Genomic DNA, 17,199 nt, shown 5'->3' with positions numbered 1-17,199 from the left:
TTCCCTCCCCCAGTTCCAGCACCTCAGACTGCTCTTGGGGGACATCGAGGTGGCTGCCTGCTTTCGGGACACACGTGGCACGAGCAGGGGTCGGCGCCGGGAGCTGGCGGCTGGTCGTGTGGACTTCTCACTTCCCCTCCCCAACCGCCGCGCGTGCAGGTGCCACGCGGAGCCCCGCAGGCGGGGCAGACCCTCTGGACACGCCCCCGTGCGAGTCCCCGCTGCCCGGCAGGAGGAAGCGCCAGAGTCGCCACTGTCCTGAGCACAGCTGGACTCTGCTTCTAACCCCGCGCCAGCGACGTCGCCTACCGCGGCTGTGGGCACCGGATACCGTGCTCCGGTGCCAGCCGGGGATGCGAGCTGCTCCCGGGACGGCATGGCAGCCTCAGGTGGGTAGCAGGCGCAGCGCTCTCCAGCTCCCGGCTCCTGGCTCGCGCGCCCCTGGTCCTTGAGGCTCTCTGACACCACCCTCCCAGTCTTGAGACCTGTCTCCCTACTTCTTTAGTCTTTAGTGAGGGGATTTTGTATTCTTTCCGGTCTTTTCTCCAGTCTCTGTCGCAAACTTCCCCTCTGAACTTTCTCACGTTTCCCCTAACCGGTCTGTGCACGATTCTGTCTTGCTCCTGCCTGGGGCTCGACCTATCCCAGTTTCTAAGTCTTCTTTTCTCCCTTCTAGCTGTAAGTTGCCAAGGGTCGCTTTCTCAGCTCTAACTCTGAGTACTCTGAGGACAGTTGATAGGAGGTGGAGGGCGGATTCTGTAAGAAGCCAGATGCTTCTCTTAGGGTCTTATCCAACCAATAGGGGGCGCTCAGGCAGTCTTAGGTGGTCCAGGGACAGCTTCAGAAGCCCCCTTTGTCCACCGCGATTGTATATCTTCTCTGGAATTTTGGTAAAAAACCGAGACCACACTCTAATTTTACTCTTACTCTGTTCTCTATGTAACTTATGTGCCCAGGGGTAATTGGAATTTGGTGGGCAAATCATCAAAAGGTGCCAGAAGTTTCTTCTGGTTGGTCTTGGGTTTCTTTCTAGCTCATGAGCATATGTACACTTGGCAAGTCCTTAGCTCGCTGAGGTTCAGGACAAACCATGTAAGGACAACGTTGAGAGACAGTTAGTGAGCAGCACCTATACACCTCAGTGGCTATAGGCGTAGTAGATTCTTGGTGAGAACCTTGTCGGTCTGGTCTCTGTTCACCACAGAGTTTTGGTGGTGTGAAAGAAAACAGTAACTAAATGAGGAATTGCTAGATGAGAAGAGAGAGTTGCCATGTTTTCGGTTTGGCTGACTTGTGTTTACCTAGCTCCAGCGTGATGCTTTGAGAGAGAATGAAAACCAGATGATAGCATCTCTTGAGAGAGATCGTGTAGCGTGGGCTGGGGGAAGTCAATGCTTGGGAGGGAAGGGAGCAGATGCTAAAGCCAACTGTCTCCAGATCTGCTAAGGTCTAGCCTTGGGTCATGGTACTTTGGAACGAAGGTAGAAAAGGCTTTGATAATACATGCTTATTATTATTATTGAAGGGGCTGGGAGGGTGGTTCATCAATGGCCTGCGGTTCCCTAGCCAGGCTCTATGGGATAAAGCAGCACTGTGGCTCAGGGTCCACTCACTGGACAAACTTTATTGAGTGCTTGCCGTTTCCAGGCACTGTCGTAAGAAGATGAAAGCTGTGTAACTGAGAACAGGGGAGGCAACAGCTCATTGAATAACAAAATCAAGGCAGGTGCATCGGGAAAGTGGACAGGGGAAAGTAGGCAAGCCCTGAAGGAGGGAAGGCAGGGGGTCCTGGGGAGGAGTATGTCCCAGGCAAGGGGTCTATTCTATGTGTTTGAGATACACGGAACAGCTATGGTAGCTGGGTGGATGGAGGGTTTGGGGAGAGTTAAAAATAAGGTGGCTAAGCTCCTGTTTGTCTCCTTTCCTGGATGGGATGGGCTCTGGGCTGCTGTGCACTAGAGGACAGCACACTGGGAAGCCTTTGAGCAACCTGCTTTTCCTGTCCAGTGTCTTGATGGCTGGCTCTAAGGGGAATAACTGAAGGGGCTAGGTTTGAAGGGTGGACTCAGGTTCAGATGAAGACTCTAACCCAACAACCAAAGCTGGGGTAGTGGATAAAGCTGTCCAAAACTCTGCTGTCAGTGTCCTCTGTGGTGGAACACTATGCCAGGCGGTGTGAGACTGCGTTCCTTTGGGCTCCCTGGGTACTTGTCTATACTTATGAGTAGCCCTGAGGGCAGGTCATATATAGTTAGGGGAAAGCCAGGTTTCCCACTAACATGCTATAGGCTGGAGAGCCATCCAGGCCAATATCCTGTATGGCGTCCTTATTTTAAAAACAATGTCATAATGCATGCACTCAATATGCTGTGTGCCCAGCTTTTGATACTGTGGCATGATGTCATCTATGAATGAGTGGAGCCACACCCATAGCTATCCTGGGACACATTCAGCTCATGGGCTACTGATTGGCTGTGCCTGAAAGAGTGCTGTAAGTGGCCTTTAGTGTCCTTGCCAGTATGTGAATCTGGGAGAATGTTATTATCAACTCAAAGAGAGGTCTTTTCTCTTCTCACCTCCTCTCCAGTATTTCTTCTAGATTGCCCCACTCTGGGCTTGCCCATGAATGGGATTATGTAGTCTGTGGTTTTAGTGACTGACTTCCTTCACACTGCATGATGTGTTCAAGGTTCACTCAACTGTAGCCTAATCCCCCGGTCTTCTTAAATTTCTTGCCATTAGAGGGTGAGTGTCAGTCTTCCTCTTCCATTCCCTGACTTGTTTGCTTGTTGAATGGCCTTGAGAGCAACCAGCCTGTGCTTGAATAGTTTCTCTTATTTACCAGAGAGAGTGAGGAAAGCGCCTGGGACTTCCCCAAAGGCGCCAGGTCTGCAGCTGGTGAAGACTAGAGCCCCCCTCCCCCCAGGTCTTGGCCCCCAAGAACCTGAGGATAGCTCTCAGACCCCGACCAGCTCCCTGCCAGGATCACCTCTAAGCCCTTCCACTATTCCTGGTCTTCTAGCACCACAGGGCCAGCAACATGGCTTAGTGAGTAAGGGTGCTTGTCACCAAGCTTGAGTTTGGTCCCAGGGGCCCACATGGTAGAGAGGGAGAACCAAATCCTGTTGCTTGCTCCCAGCCCTCCATACATGGGCCGTGGCTTCATGAACACACCCAGCGTGCACACACACATAGAACAGACAAACAAAACGGTGCACAGGTTCAAACGTGGGCTCCACTCCAAGGTCACCTGCGGTCACTTCTCTGTTCTTTTCTCAGATGGTTTCTGAATCATTCAGTGTCATCTCTCTTTTAGCTCCCCCCTCCCCCAACTGGGACTCCCCTTTGTGGTCAGCCAGCCCTGTCCCCAAACCATTCCCCTCTCCTGTAGCCAAACCTGTTCTTTGAGCTTCAGGAGAACAAAGCCCCTTTCTCAGCTTTGCCTGGGTTTATGGGTTCCTTGCTGGCTCACACGTTGTTTCTCTTACTGAATAGGAGAAAGAGAGAAGTAATTTAGAATGGGGAGCAATGACTTCTGGACTCCCCACACAGGGAGAGCTGCTGACCAAGCAGATGGCCCCATGGCGCTCCCTGGCAGGCCAGGGGGGAACTTGAACTTCCACTTTGAACTCTTGTTTTACAGCTGCTCCACCTTTTGGTTTTAGTGACCCTGAAGTCTTTGGGATGGTAAATGTAATTGCCATCATGTATGCTAAGGGCAGATATTCCTCCATTTACGATAGTGGTCCAAATCACACACCCACGCACATACAACCCCCCCCAAACACACACACACACACACATCCCCCCCCACATCGAGAGAGAGAGAGAGAGAGAGAGAGAGAGAGAGAGAGAGAGAGAGAGAGAGGTCATGACATTAGCTTGACTGAAGCTTAACTACTTCCTTCTCAAATATTCTTGCTAAATGGGGGTTGGGTTCAAACTTTGAACCCCAGCAATACGCCACTTTAAATGGCTGTTTTCTATATTCAGTTGTGGTTTTAATGCGCTTATTTCAGAACAGATTTAGATTTTTTCAGGAGAATGGCAAGAACCATTAGAGCAGCAGTTCCCAACCTTTGTGGGATATGATCACTTTGGGGCTCAAATGACCCTTTCACAGGGGTCACCTAAGACCATTGGAAAACACAGATATTTACATTGTGACCTGTAACAGTGGCAGAATTACAGTTATGAAGTAGCAACGAAAATAATTGTATGGTTGGGGGGGTCACAATATGAGGAACTGTATTAAGGGGTCGTAGCATTAAGGAGGTTGAGAGCCACTGATAAAAAGAGTTCCTACATATTCCAAACCTTCCTTCTTATTGGCAATTTACATGAATACAACACACTTACTGAAATTAGTGAATTGATAATTATTATTTGGGGTGGGGGTGCCTTTTAAGACAGGATGCCATCATATAGTTCAGGCTAGCCTGGAACTCACTGAATGTTGCCTAGTGGAGTCTATAACTCTTGCTTCTCCTGACTCGCTTCCCATGTGTTGGGTGGTGAGTTGTTTTTTTAGTCCTATTCTTTATTCAAGTGTTTTAGTTTGTACACAGTGTCCCAGGTTCCCATTCATGACACCATACTTCATTTACAAGTGAGGCATCCTTTGGTGCCTCAGGGCTGTGATTTTATCATATCAGATCTCGATCAGCTTTGACAGTTCTCTTTCAAGATTGATTTTATGGGTATCCGTGTCTTGCCTGATGCCGGAGGAGGTCAGATAAGGGCATCAGTTATCCTGGAACTGGAGTTACAGAAGGCCTGAGCCATTGTGTGGATGCTGGGCACTGAGCTCTGGTTCTCTTTAAAGCAACAAGTGTTCTTAGTCGCTGAGCCAACTCTCAACACCCTCGACAGCCTTTGAAGACTGCAGTATTTTCACTGATTCTTTGAGAATCTCATATGCCTGTACACCATGTTTTGATTATATTCATCCTCTACAACTTGGCTTGGAGCCTTTGCTTTCTCCTCCCAACCTATATTCCACTTTGAAAGCCCTGAGAAACACGAGTCAGTGAGTTTTGAGGATTTTCCCCTGGTTGGATTTAGCTGATGTTTTCCTGTTCATTAGATTGGGAGGATCGTACGTTGTTGGTGGTGATCTTGGTTATGGAGTGGAGCTGTTTGCTGAGTTTGTGCCCAATGAAGTCACTTTCCCTGTCTTTCCACATTGGGCTCTGTGAAAAGAAATCTCTAGATGCAGCCACATTTATGAAGAGACGTATTCTGTTTCCTTCAGGGTGTGGCCCTCTTGGGATTTATATGTGTAAGATATCTGTGTCCCCCCCCCCCCAGTTTTAAATTATTATTGTTTTACTAGTTTACTAGTTTTTGGTGCTGGAGATTGAAGTAAGGACCTTGTGCTACGGCACTGAGCTACATTTCCCAGCCTCTCTTCGGTTTCTTTACCCACTCACCCAATTCTGTTACTGTGTCCATACATAATGGATCCACGGGCCTTTAGTATAGCTCTGGCTTGCAGTGTCTTGTTGCTTCCTTGTTTTCTTTCCCACTCTGCTCCTGCTTGGCCTGTGGGAGCTTCTTCAGCTGCCTCTCATTTCCTCTCTGTGTTAGTTTTTGCTTGAGCACATCCTTATTTATGGACATACAAGATGTTTTGGGCTCACTGGACACTTCTTGCTGTCTGCAATACATATTACTAGAATCACCAGGAGAACCCACCATTTCTCTAAGAATTTCTGGCTCTTTTTTTTTTTTTAAATAGAAAATAGTATTTCAAGCCAATGGCACTAGATGTTTTATTTCTAGTTTATATGTTCTGGATTATATGTCACATTTCTTTGACCTTTAAAATAGAGTGCTCCTTAGAAATTCAGCCTGTGGGGTCTGCAGTCAGTGGGGTCCATGCGGTCAGCACCTGGTGCAGTCCTCATGGCTCTTGGCCGCAGTTCATGAAGAATGAGGTCAAGTACTGCCTGCCAGGTGAGGCTGTTGAGAGTGTGCACCTGGCCTTATCTTGAGGCTTCAGTGAGAGCTGAGGTGCTTAGTAAAATGGCAGGTCAGTGCCCAGGAAAGAAAGATTAACCATTTCTGGTAACTCTATATTTAAGGAATAGCAATTGTTACAGAGAAGGAAGCCAAAGCTATGAAGGTATCTCCTGGCTCGTGTGTGTACTCATTCTCTTAGTGATGTCAGTGCTAGGTGAAAAATCTTTCTCCTAAGACTGGAGTAGCCATTCAGGGACACAGTCTTCAGGGAAATTGTTTTTTTTTTTTTTTGTTTTTTTTTGTTTTTTGTTTTTTTTTTTTCTTCTAAGGCAGTGTCTTAGTTAGGGTTTTACTGCTGTGAACAGACACCATGACCAAGGCAAGTCTTATAAAAAACAACATTTAATTGGGGCTGGCTTACAGGTTCAGAGGTTCAGTCCATTATCATCAAGGTGGGAGCATGGCAGTATCCAGGCAGGCATGACACAGGAGGAGCTGAGAGTTCTTTGTCTTCATTCAAAAGCTGCTAGTGGAAGACTGATTTCCAGGCAACTAGGGTGAGGATCTTATAACCACACCCACAGTGACACACCTACTCCAACCAGGTCACACCTATTCCAACTAGGCCACACCTTCAGATGGTGCCACTCCCTGGTCCAAGGATATAAAAACCATCACAGGCAGTACCTCTAAGGTCTCGTGTAACGTTACCTTTTTTTTTTTTATAAGGGGCTCATGAAACTCAGGCCGTCATTGACTTCTCTACGAAGTTTCCAAAGTTGGCTTTGAACTCTGCAGATGTAGATGAGAGGACAGGTTGTGGGAGGTGGTTCTCTTCTAGAATGTGAGGTTTTGGAAACTAAACTCAGGTCATGAGGCTTGGTGCAAGTGCCTTTACCTAAGCCATCTGGCTGGCTTCCTTTTAAACATCTCAACCTCCTGCCTCCACCTGTCAGGCTGTCAGGTGCTAGGATTACTAGCCTTGCCTCCTCTCCCTCCTTCCTTCTCCTTCTCTTCTTCCTCCACCTCTTCTTCTTCCTCCTCCCTCCAAATGTCAGGCTCTCAGGTGCTAGGATTACTAGCCTTGGTGCCACTTTTTCTTCCTCCTTCTACATTTTTTAAATTTAAAGATTTTGAAAATTATTATTTTTCGTGTGTGTGTGTGCACATGTGCACGCATGCATGCATGTCTATGTCTGCCAGTGTCAGCAGGGGCCAGAAGAAGACATGTGGTTCCCTTAAGCTGTAGTTACAGGGACTTGTGAGCTGCCTAAGAACCTGCATCCTCTGCAAGAGCAACAAATGTTCTTAACCACCGAGCCATCTCTCCAGCCCCTAACCTTGTGTTCCTAATGATGCTTCTGACATTTAAGACACGCCCCCTTCTCCTTGACATCTTTGTCCACTTGTTACTCTTCCTGGAAACATTACCATTGGCTTGGCATGGTGGCACATACCTCTAAATCCTGGCACTTGGGAGGTGGGGACAAGGGTTAAAACTGGCTCCCTAGGGAGATGGACAGAAAAAAAAAAGTATTTCTCTTTCCAGAGCTTTCAGGTCTTTCCAGAGCTCAGAGCCTTAGGGACTTACTCTAAGCCTGCCTCTGACCTTACCTGGAACCACTCAATGACATATGGACCAGAAATGACATTTACATATTTATATTTATTGCGTGTACATACATGTTGCCAGTACATGCATACCATGGCATGTGTGTGGAAGTCAGAGGACAACTTTGTGGCATTGATTCTGTCCTTCCACCTTCTGGGGATTGTACTCAGGTGCCAAGTTGTTCAAAAGCACCTTTATACACTGAGATATCTCAATAGCTCCTATGCTGACATTCAATTGTAAACCTACAACTTAGATTCCTGCTTCACAAATAGTCCAGGCCCTTCTCCAAGGGGGAAGATGGACCCCTACATTGCAGGAAGCACGGACACTTTGTGCTCATTGATTGCACTTCCCTTCCAGATGAAGATGTCAAACAGTGGTGAGGTGAAGGTTTGGGACAGCAGTCACAGTAATGTCAGGAGCCTACCTTCTTTCATCATTGGAAAATGTGACTTGACTCTTTTAAAATATTCTTGGCATATTTCCTGTTAGAAGGAAGTGTAGGAGGCTAGGACGAAGGTTTGAGCTGGGAGCCACCCTGAGGGGTAGTCCTAGCTCTGCTGTTAATTTACTGAGTGTGCTAACTTACTGAGTGTGAACTTGAACAAGCCCCCTCATCTTCTCAAAATGTTTCTTTCCTCTGTAAATGAGGGGCATAATGGGCCAGGTGCCCCTTCCTCTGCCCTGTTTGTTTCTGGCATCCATGTGGTGTAGCTCAGAGCATCGATTCATCCTGTTTCCACTTACATGACACATTGTCATGACACCAGCTTCCAACTCTTGACAGATCTTTTTATAGTCCAAGCTCTGTGACTGACCTGAAATACACACAAAAATGACCATTATATTTCTACTTCCAGATGAGTAACTGAGGCACAGGAGACTTTAGTTGTTTTCCTAGAGCTCTGCATAGAGTTGGCAAAGCCAGACTTTTAACCCTCACAGTCTGATCCCAGTCGTACACTTCTGACCACTGTATTTGAAATAGAACCACGTTTCAGGGTCACATCAAACAATTCAGCTTCTGGCTACCACTGTGAGTCACTCACTGGCTAAGTTACCCGACATGCTACCTTGACACCCCTCTCCCACCTTTCCAGTGGGCTAGTAATGGTACCTAAGGTTCAAGGATGCTGGGAGGATGAAGGGAGTTTACCAGCAGTGTGTGTGGATGAAGACTTGAATAGCACAGGCTTTATATAAATGCTTACTGATAGGCTAGAGCAGACCAGCTATGGGGGATAACGGCTGGGCAGTTATGGTGGGTGATGCAGTAGCTTCTATGATCTAGAACAGTCGGACGTGTTTGGGTGGAGAGGGTGGCGTGTCTGGCACATTGATGGGCTGTAAGTAAGGAAAAAGGGCTGGAAAAATGCTACAGGTAGACCTGGCAAGTTGTGGATGCTGGGCCCCGTTGGATGCTGTATCTCCCTGGTTTCAGAGAGCCTCCTAGAAGGAGCAGGCATTAATGAGCTTTTTTTTTTCTGTGTCTCTCATGCAGGGTGGGGCCGGGGATGCGACATCCTCATCTTCTACAGCCCAGATGCGGAGGAATGGTGTCAGTACCTACAGGATCTTTTCGTGTCCTGCCGGCAGGTTCGTAGCCAGAAGACGCAGACATACCGGCTGGTCCCGGATGCCTCTTTCTCTGCCCAGGACCTGTGGGTCTTCAGGGATGCGCGATGCGTGCTGGTGCTACTGTCGGCGGGGCTGGTAGGATGCTTCGGCCAGCCAGGACTGCTGCCAATGCTGCAGCGTGCCTGCCATCCGCCGCAGCGTGTGGTGCGGCTGTTGTGTGGAGTGCAGCCAGGCGACGAGGACTTCCAGGCCTTCTTTCCTGACTGGGCCCACTGGCAGGAAATGACTTGTGATGATGAGCCAGAGACCTACCTGGCGGCTGTGAGGAAGGCCATTTCTGAAGGTAAGGGTTCTAACAAGGCAGAGAGAAGCGAGTTCAAGAGGAATTACAGAGCCACGTTCTGGATCAGAGCAAAGTATTTTTATTTGAACATTGGTCATCGTGCTATAAAATTGAGAAAGCTCTTTGGAAAGATCTGGTGTCCACCGAGGCTCTAGCTCAGGGATAAAGTACTTCCTTCCATGTGCAAGATTCTGGATTCAATCTCCAGATTTAGGCATATTTCTTGGTTTAGAGAAACCAGATTTCTAAGATGGGATGGGTTAAAAACTTCTTTCTAGAATTTTCTATGCTTTGGAAGACATGGAATTCAGGAGAGCAGGGATAGGAGGGAGAGTCTTTGGTGGCTGTAGGTGTGAAGGGTGCATCTGCCAGGTCTCTTGCTTCTGCTTCTTCTTTCCAGTGACCTTGATAGCTTGGCTGAAGTGGTGTCAATTAAAGATACCCTGTTGATGGAGAAATGGCCCTCTTTTTATCTGGCTAGGCCAGCTTCTGCTCTTTGCACTGCTTCAGATTGGTAACATTCCAGTCTTTTTTGGCAGGGCTCATGACTTCAGTGAGCCCAGGAAATATGACACACACAGTCTGATTAAAAGAAACAAGCAGAAGATGGGCACCTGGTTGGTCGCAGGTCATAGCTTTTCTTCCTCTTTGGCCTTTCCTTTTGGCCCTTGTGTGTGCTGTAAGCAGGTTATACTTCTGCCTTCTGTCTTCTTATCATTTGAGATCTTACAGACCTGGCACCAGCCAAGAAATCTGGACAATTCCCAGTCTCATTTCACTATGCCACTGCGCCACTGTGCCTCCGTGGTCCCAGGTGCAACTTGTGCGTTCATATAGCTCATCCAAACTCTATCCCATTTCACAACCTAAACCCAGAATTTACCAACTTTAAGCTGGGCCTGGTGGTGCATGCTTGAAATTCCAGCTGTTTGAGCAACAGTGGCAGGAAGACCAAAAGTTCAAGGTTGGCCTGGGCTACACAGTGATTTCAAGGCCAGGAATGGGTAACTGAGTGAGGCCCTGTCTTAGGGTGGGGAGGGAGGAAGTCAAGAAGAGGGCTGAGGATGCCGCAGGAGTTCTGGGAGGCTTCCTCTTTCCTCGTATGTGCAAGGCTGGAGGTTCAGTCCCCAGGACTGAAACAAGAACAGTAATTCTGTGTTTTGGTTTGCATTCTGTTGCTATGATAAAAGATTCAGGCCAAAGGATTTATTTCAGCTTACACGATTTAGTCTTATCACCAAGGCAAGCTAAGGCAGGGACTTAAGGCAGGAGCTGAAACAAATGGAGGGATGCTGCTCACAGACTTGCTCCCTATGGCTTGCTCAGCTTGCTTTCTTATACAACCCAGGATCACCAGCCCACAGGTAGGCCCTGACCAGGTAATCAGAAGTCAAGAAAATGGCCCAAAGGCATACTCATGGATCGGTCTGATGGAGACAATTCTTCAGTCCAGGTTTTCTTCTTCCTGGGTGCTATAAGATATGATCTAACCAGTAGGTACGACCAGGTCTCAGCATAGTAGAGCCTCGCTCACTTTGTAATGCAAATAACTGGTGTAAATGCAAGAGATGACTCGCCTGCAATGCTTGGGACCCGGGGTTAGCAATTTTCTAGAGTCTGCTCATCTTGACTTTGCCATAACAGATAAAGCACCCCGTTCAAGTGTGCACGTTCGCGTTTCATTGCCTTTTGGGAGCTGTGAGCCATGGACGCTTACAAAGAACCCTCACATATTAGTTGTTCATTGCAGAGGTCCGATGCAACCTCATTGCAGGCCCCCCTGTGATCCACCAACCAATCATTCAGAGCTCTGAGGAGGCGCTGTCACTCACACAGTATATTATCATCGCTACTCTCTAAAGCAGCATGGTGGTGATGTTTTTTTAAATATTCAAGGGTCGAGAAGAAGATCAATGGGAAAGCACTTGTATAACATAGATGGGGGTCTATGTATGGCTTAAGTCCTAAGATGTGGGGTGTTGAAGGGTAAGACTTGTACTGCTCTTAAAAAGGACCTGAGTTTGATTCTGAGCACCCACTTCAGGTGGCTTGTAACTACAAGTAACTTCAGCTCCAGGGGGGAGCTTACACCTCCTGGGACACACAGATACACATATGCACACATAATCTTATAAAGTAAAAGGAATACTTGCAGTATTATTCGGAGGCGTCCAGTGATTAGACCTCCGCATTCATTGATCTTCTCTGGTATTTTATTTTTACTTCTGACTCTGGCGCAGCCTGCTGTGATCACCTTCCAGTGTTTTAGAAAGACGATTTCACAGCAGTGTTTCTGCTCCAAGAACAAATAACCTGTCACTAGACAGAGATTATTTTGGTAAGCAATGAAAATAAACCGCTTAGTGGGCAATCTGCAGCTGAGAGTCAGTGGGCACGGGGGCATAGAGAATTAAAGAAATGGTGGGAGATGGAAAGACAGATTGCTGCTGGTTATACGTTATCAGTTAGACTTGCATTTGGATACATGCTTCTCAAGGTTTCATGTGCAGAGAAGAACCTGGGGACCTTGTCAGCAGAGTATGCTGCCTGAGAGCTGGTGCAACTCTAGAGCCTCTATTTCTAACAGGCTCCCACACTGCTGACAGTGGGACCCCACATCCACCACCATCAGGCCACTGGTCACAGCTCCACTTCTTTGGAAACCAGGGCAGCTCCTGGATACCCACTGTGTATAAAATTGGTGTAGGTATAAAATTGGAGCAGTGTTTGATGGTTAAACCATGAATCGTCAGCGTGGAACTCCAGAGTTCTCTTCTACTTACAAAGTAGGTAGAAGATTTTAATCTGTTTTTCTAGATATAAATGGTCCTGACTTTGGTACAGGAGGGTCTCCTGCTACATTAATTCTTACTCTTTTTTTTTTTTTACTTAATAATTGGTAAGTATTTCTATTTCACCAGAAACTATTTTGGAGGTCTTATGTTATCTCTAAGATTGGCAGAGTCCTTAACACTAGGGAGATGGTTTAATTAGAGTCTGCAATGTGTTTGTTGGAATTTATCATCCAAGTTCTGCATTTGTAAGATGGTGGGGTTGGACCAGATGACGTGGAAGGCTTCTTCCAGCTTCCCGGGTTGCAATATATCATTAGACATTTGCTAAGAAGATGGCAAGTCACCCAAACTTTCCAATGGACCCCGTTCAGTTCCCAGCAGCAATGCACGGCAGTGTACGGAGGGCTGCACTATTGTTCTGGATTCATTTTTTTGGATCTGTTGGGTGATTATTTTCAGATAGGGAAGTGAGAAAACCCAAGGTACAGCACAGCAATCATTTCCTCTTTTTGCTGAAGCCCTATTCTTTGCTGCAAATCTCAATGGGATACAAAAATAGATTCTGTGAGACTATGTGGGAAGGACCTCACCAGGTGATAGTGAGCTTATTTCAGAGGTTCTCCTGTGTGTTTGCACATTTGTGCATACGCATGCACACCCACAAGCTGAGGCACTAAAGCTTTTGTTTAGCACTGAAGTAGTGAACTTATCTGCTTTTGAGATTATCCATCCTCCCCCCTCTGTCTGTGTGTGTGTGTCTTCCTTCAGGTGTGCAGAGGCTGGAGATTGACCTCCAGTGTCTTTCTCCATTGGTCTCCTCCTTATTTTTTTAAGATATGTTCTCCCATTGAGCCTGGAGCTTACAGATTGGCGAGACCAATTGCACCCATCTCCAGCATGAAGACTACAGGCAAGCTCCACCATGCCTTGCTTTTAGGTAGATGCTGGGATTTGAACTCAGGTCCTTAGGCTTGCACAGCTAGCACTGAACCATGTGAGAACCCAGCCCTTGTCTGCCTTCTTCATCTGCATTATCCTCTCTCCACTTCCCCTGCCTTGCCAGACCTTCTGTGTTCCAGGAATCTCATGTGATATTGTATGTCCCCTTTGATTCCCATGGGCAACTTTGAGAGGGTAATGTCTATATCTGGTTTCCATTCCACTGATTTTTTTTTTCTTTTCCAGTTTTATTGGCCAATAAAAATTAGGTGTACTCTAAGTACAAAAATAAGGATTTGTAATACATATATAGTGTAAAAATAGTCAAATTAGTTAACGTACCTCCTGTGCCCCTTCCCTCTTCTCCCTTTTCTCTCCTCCCTCTCTCTCCCTCCTCTCCCCCTCCCCCTCCCTCCTTCTCCCTCTTCCTCCCCTCCCCCCCCTCTGTGTGTGTGCGTGCGTGTTGAGAGCTCTTTGCAAGCTCCAAGTAAACACTATGGCATTATTAGCTCTAACTTCTATATTGCATAAGAGAGTTCCAGAGTTAGCTCATTTCGAGACTGCAGTTTGAACCTTTGGATGGAGTGACATCCCCCAACCTCCTTCCCCTCCCATCCCTGGCTAGCATGTGTTACTTCTTCTCTAAGTCTGACTCTTTTAGATCCATGTGTAAGGGAGCCCACACATCATCGTCTCTCTGTATCTGGCTCATGACATCATAATGTCTTCTGGGTTCATTTGTGCTGCCAATGACAGGATTTCTTACTGTTTTATGGCTGAGTAATATTCCTTTATGCATTTTTTCTCAAATTAAAGTGAACATTTCCTCCCAAATAAAGTGCTTATCATAGTACATTAAAAAAAAAACCCTGTGGTTTCTTTATGATTTCCCCCTTTTTATAAATAAATGGTGAGACTCTTCTCATGTTTTATGCCAGGTTTTGTGAATCTCTGTTGATTTCTTCCTGTTCATATTACCTCTAGCATTCCCACAGACCCGGTAGAGAGCCTAGACTTCCCAGGGACCCATCCATGGCTTTCCTGTAGGTTTGGTTGTTGTACTTTATTCTTTTTTTTTTTTCCATTTTTTATTAGGTATTTAGCTCATTTACATTTCCAATGCTATACTTTATTCTTCCTTAAAGGTTTCCATTTGTGCTCTGGTTTAGTTCCATTTATTGAAGTTAAATGCCTGTGTGTGTGTGTGTGTGTGTGTGTGTGTGTGTGTGTGTGTGTGTGTGCAGGTGCTTGTGCCCCTGTGTTTGTTCATAGAGGTCATTGGGTATCCTGATTTATTGCTTTCTGCCTTATTCATTTACAACCAGATATCTGACTGGACCTGGAGCTGTCTCTTCTGCTTCCTGTCTCTGTCTCCCTCCCATAGCATTACAGAATGGGTGCTGATGTTCTAACTCGGGCCTTCAGGCTGTGCAGTTGGTGCTCTACTCACTGAGCCATCCCTAGCCTGGGTGAATTTTTTTTTTTTGACAGTTGCTCAGTAAAATGTGTTGGACACTTTATGCAATGCATTTTCACCGGTGCGGATGGGCAGATGCATGGGGAAACTGAGGCTCAGGAGGTTCACTGTGCATGTGAAGAACAAGTAGCTCACGTTGGCACCAGAGGCCTTTGTGCTTTAGTGTGTTTCCTGCTTTGCCTTGCTTTTTCCTGTCTTCTTCCCCCACTTTCCCCTTTCCTGTTTGGACTCCAAATAAAGCAAAAGCTTACAGGAGAAAGGGGCAGAGGAAACTGAGACCTCCTTGAACTCTCCAGACCACAGATTCCCAGGCCGGGCAGGGCCTTGGCATTGCCCTGGTGCTTTGTATACAGGGCTCCACCCCTGAGCCACTGAACCACACACAGTCTCTGGGGTTAGCTGAAAATAAGCATTTTAAAAAGTCTCAGCGGCAGGTTGGCTAGCCAGGTCTGAGCTCTGTTTTGGGCCTGGTGTTCCATCATTTGCTTGTTCTTGTCAGAGGAAGCAGCAACCCTAGTGCTGCTCCGAGAGGACACAGGACAGTAGTCCCAGAGGTTCGGAGGTAGACTGGAACAGGCACTTAGAGAAGCCAGACCCTTGCAGCGAAGGGGAAGTTGCTGTGCTCGCTCTGTGTGGTGGCCTCGTGGATGGTGAGTTATAGTGACTCTTGGGGTCCCTTGCGGTCCATTGCAGAGACCAAGGGGAAGGAGCTGGCTTGAGATCTGTTGGACTGGACTCATTTTTCCTGCACTGTCCTGTGTGGCTGTGGACTTCTGATCTTGCTCTTTCTATGCCATAGTTTAGTTGGTTTTGCAGCCAGCTCCTTGGCACACCCTCACATAGCCTCCCACTATGGGTACTTTCTTCACACTTTCCCTTTTGAAATGATCTATGCTTTGGGGAAGGAGGCACCTGGCAGGCATGGTGAAATCTTTCTAGTGTCACTGCGATGCTACAGCCTGTCCAAATGTCACTAAGATTTCCCCCGCCAGGGCCCCTGACCATCCTGTGAAAGGAGGGGCACAGTTTGCTCTTCTATCTGCATGGCTTATTGTCAAATGCACCCGGAGCAGTTAATGAAGACCAGTACCTGACGAGAAGCCAGTGCCCTGGACATTTTCCACCCAAATCTCCAAGTCCCATCGGAATTCCAACTCCCCCCACAAAAGTGTGAGCTCCAACGGGCAGAGAGGGTGGTGAGCTTGAAGCTTCCCCGCCTCCCCCCCCCCCCCCCGCTCCATCAACTACCTGACCAGTGGACTTCACTTCTCCATTCGCTTGGGTGGGCTGTGTTCTCTCAGAGTGCCTGCACGTTCTTTGGTTGAGAGTGATTGGCGGGCTGCTGTGGTGCTGTGGGTAGACAGGGCGAAGCCCCGAAGTCCTCTGGGGGAAGGGTCAAGCTTCCATCTGTCTGTAAATTAACATAGGTGGGAATGGAGTCACCAGGCAGGGATTTTGGCTTTTTGTTTGTTTGCTTTTGAGACAGGATTTCTCTGTGTAGCCCTGGTTGGTTCACTCTGTAGACCAGGCTGGCCTCTAATGCACAGAGCTCTGCCTGCCTCTGCCTCCCAAGTGCTTGGATTAAAGGTCTGTGCTGCCACACTCCACTCAGACTTTGGCATTTTACCATTTATTTCTTCAAGATGGCAGAAGCAAGGCCCACAAGATCCATGCCTTGCTCACTGTCTCAGTTTTTTCATTGAGGAAGGAGCAGGAATAGAGAGTCCTGATCTGTAGTCTGATGTCTGGTGACCTCTTTATCCAGATGGCAGAGCCAACCTTTCCTCTGATGGTGCTAGCTAGGCTCCTGCTACTCTCAAGGCCCCATGTTGGGGTTGGGTTAGAGCTGCTGTCCCGTGTCTACACTCCAGCATACTAGATATATACAGTGCATGCTACTTGGGAAATGTGTAACTTTCTAGTAGTTGCAGCTGGAAAAAAATTTTGCAGTAAAGAGATAGGCAGAAATTAATTTTAGGATGTATTTAGCTCCATCTATTTTTATTTTAATAGACATTAAGTATAAAAGCTGCTGGGGAAATGAGTTACATGCCATATGCTTTAAAAACACATCTATCATAGCTCTCTCATTTATTCATCAATACAGTCAGTCACTGGGGAGTTTCTGATGAGCCCCTGCCAGGCGCTGGCATCGCGTGCAGTTCCCTCTTCTTTTTTGACTAGTCTCTTATTTTTGTGTGTGTCCTTCTCTCTTCTTCTTTTTGAAACTTTCTATATTTAAAAAAATATTTTATATTATGTGTTTACTTGTGCGTCTGTATGTGTGCATATGAGTGCTGTGTCTAAGGGGGCCGGAAGAGGGCACTGAAGCCCCTGAAGCCAGAAGTGGTTGTGAGTGGGCGCAGGGACTGCACGTGGGTCCTTCGGAATAGCTGTATGTGCTCTTACCGAACTCTGAGCTCAGACGACTTTCTGTGTTCATCACCTGCTTAGCTGTGTTCCCAAGAGCTACAAGTTCAGGGTCTGT

At 47.2% G+C, this 17,199-nt stretch overlaps 1 protein-coding gene across 2 annotated transcripts in view; it reads left to right on the top strand.

Moving 5' to 3' along the window:
• Positions 1 to 243: 243 nt before the first annotated feature.
• The window catches only part of Pik3ap1 (phosphoinositide-3-kinase adaptor protein 1), a 112,562-nt gene continuing 95,606 nt past the window's right edge, over positions 244 to 17,199 (top strand). Inside the window, exons 1-2 of one of the 2 annotated variants that reach the window (NM_031376.4) lie at positions 244 to 389; positions 9,081 to 9,500. In NM_031376.4, coding sequence (NP_113553.1) covers positions 377 to 389; positions 9,081 to 9,500 — 433 coding nt within the window. In that variant the 5' untranslated portion in view covers positions 244 to 376. Of the gene's footprint in view, positions 390 to 9,080; positions 9,501 to 15,118; positions 15,362 to 17,199 lie in introns of those variants that run through there. The other variant, XM_006527472.3, reaches the window with a different exon arrangement.

This window comes from Mus musculus, chromosome 19, assembly GCF_000001635.26.
Source record: "Mus musculus strain C57BL/6J chromosome 19, GRCm38.p6 C57BL/6J".
Taxonomy (NCBI): domain Eukaryota; kingdom Metazoa; phylum Chordata; class Mammalia; order Rodentia; family Muridae; genus Mus; species Mus musculus.
Note: the sequence above shows the minus strand (reverse complement) of the source record. Positions and strands in the feature narration are given on the sequence as shown.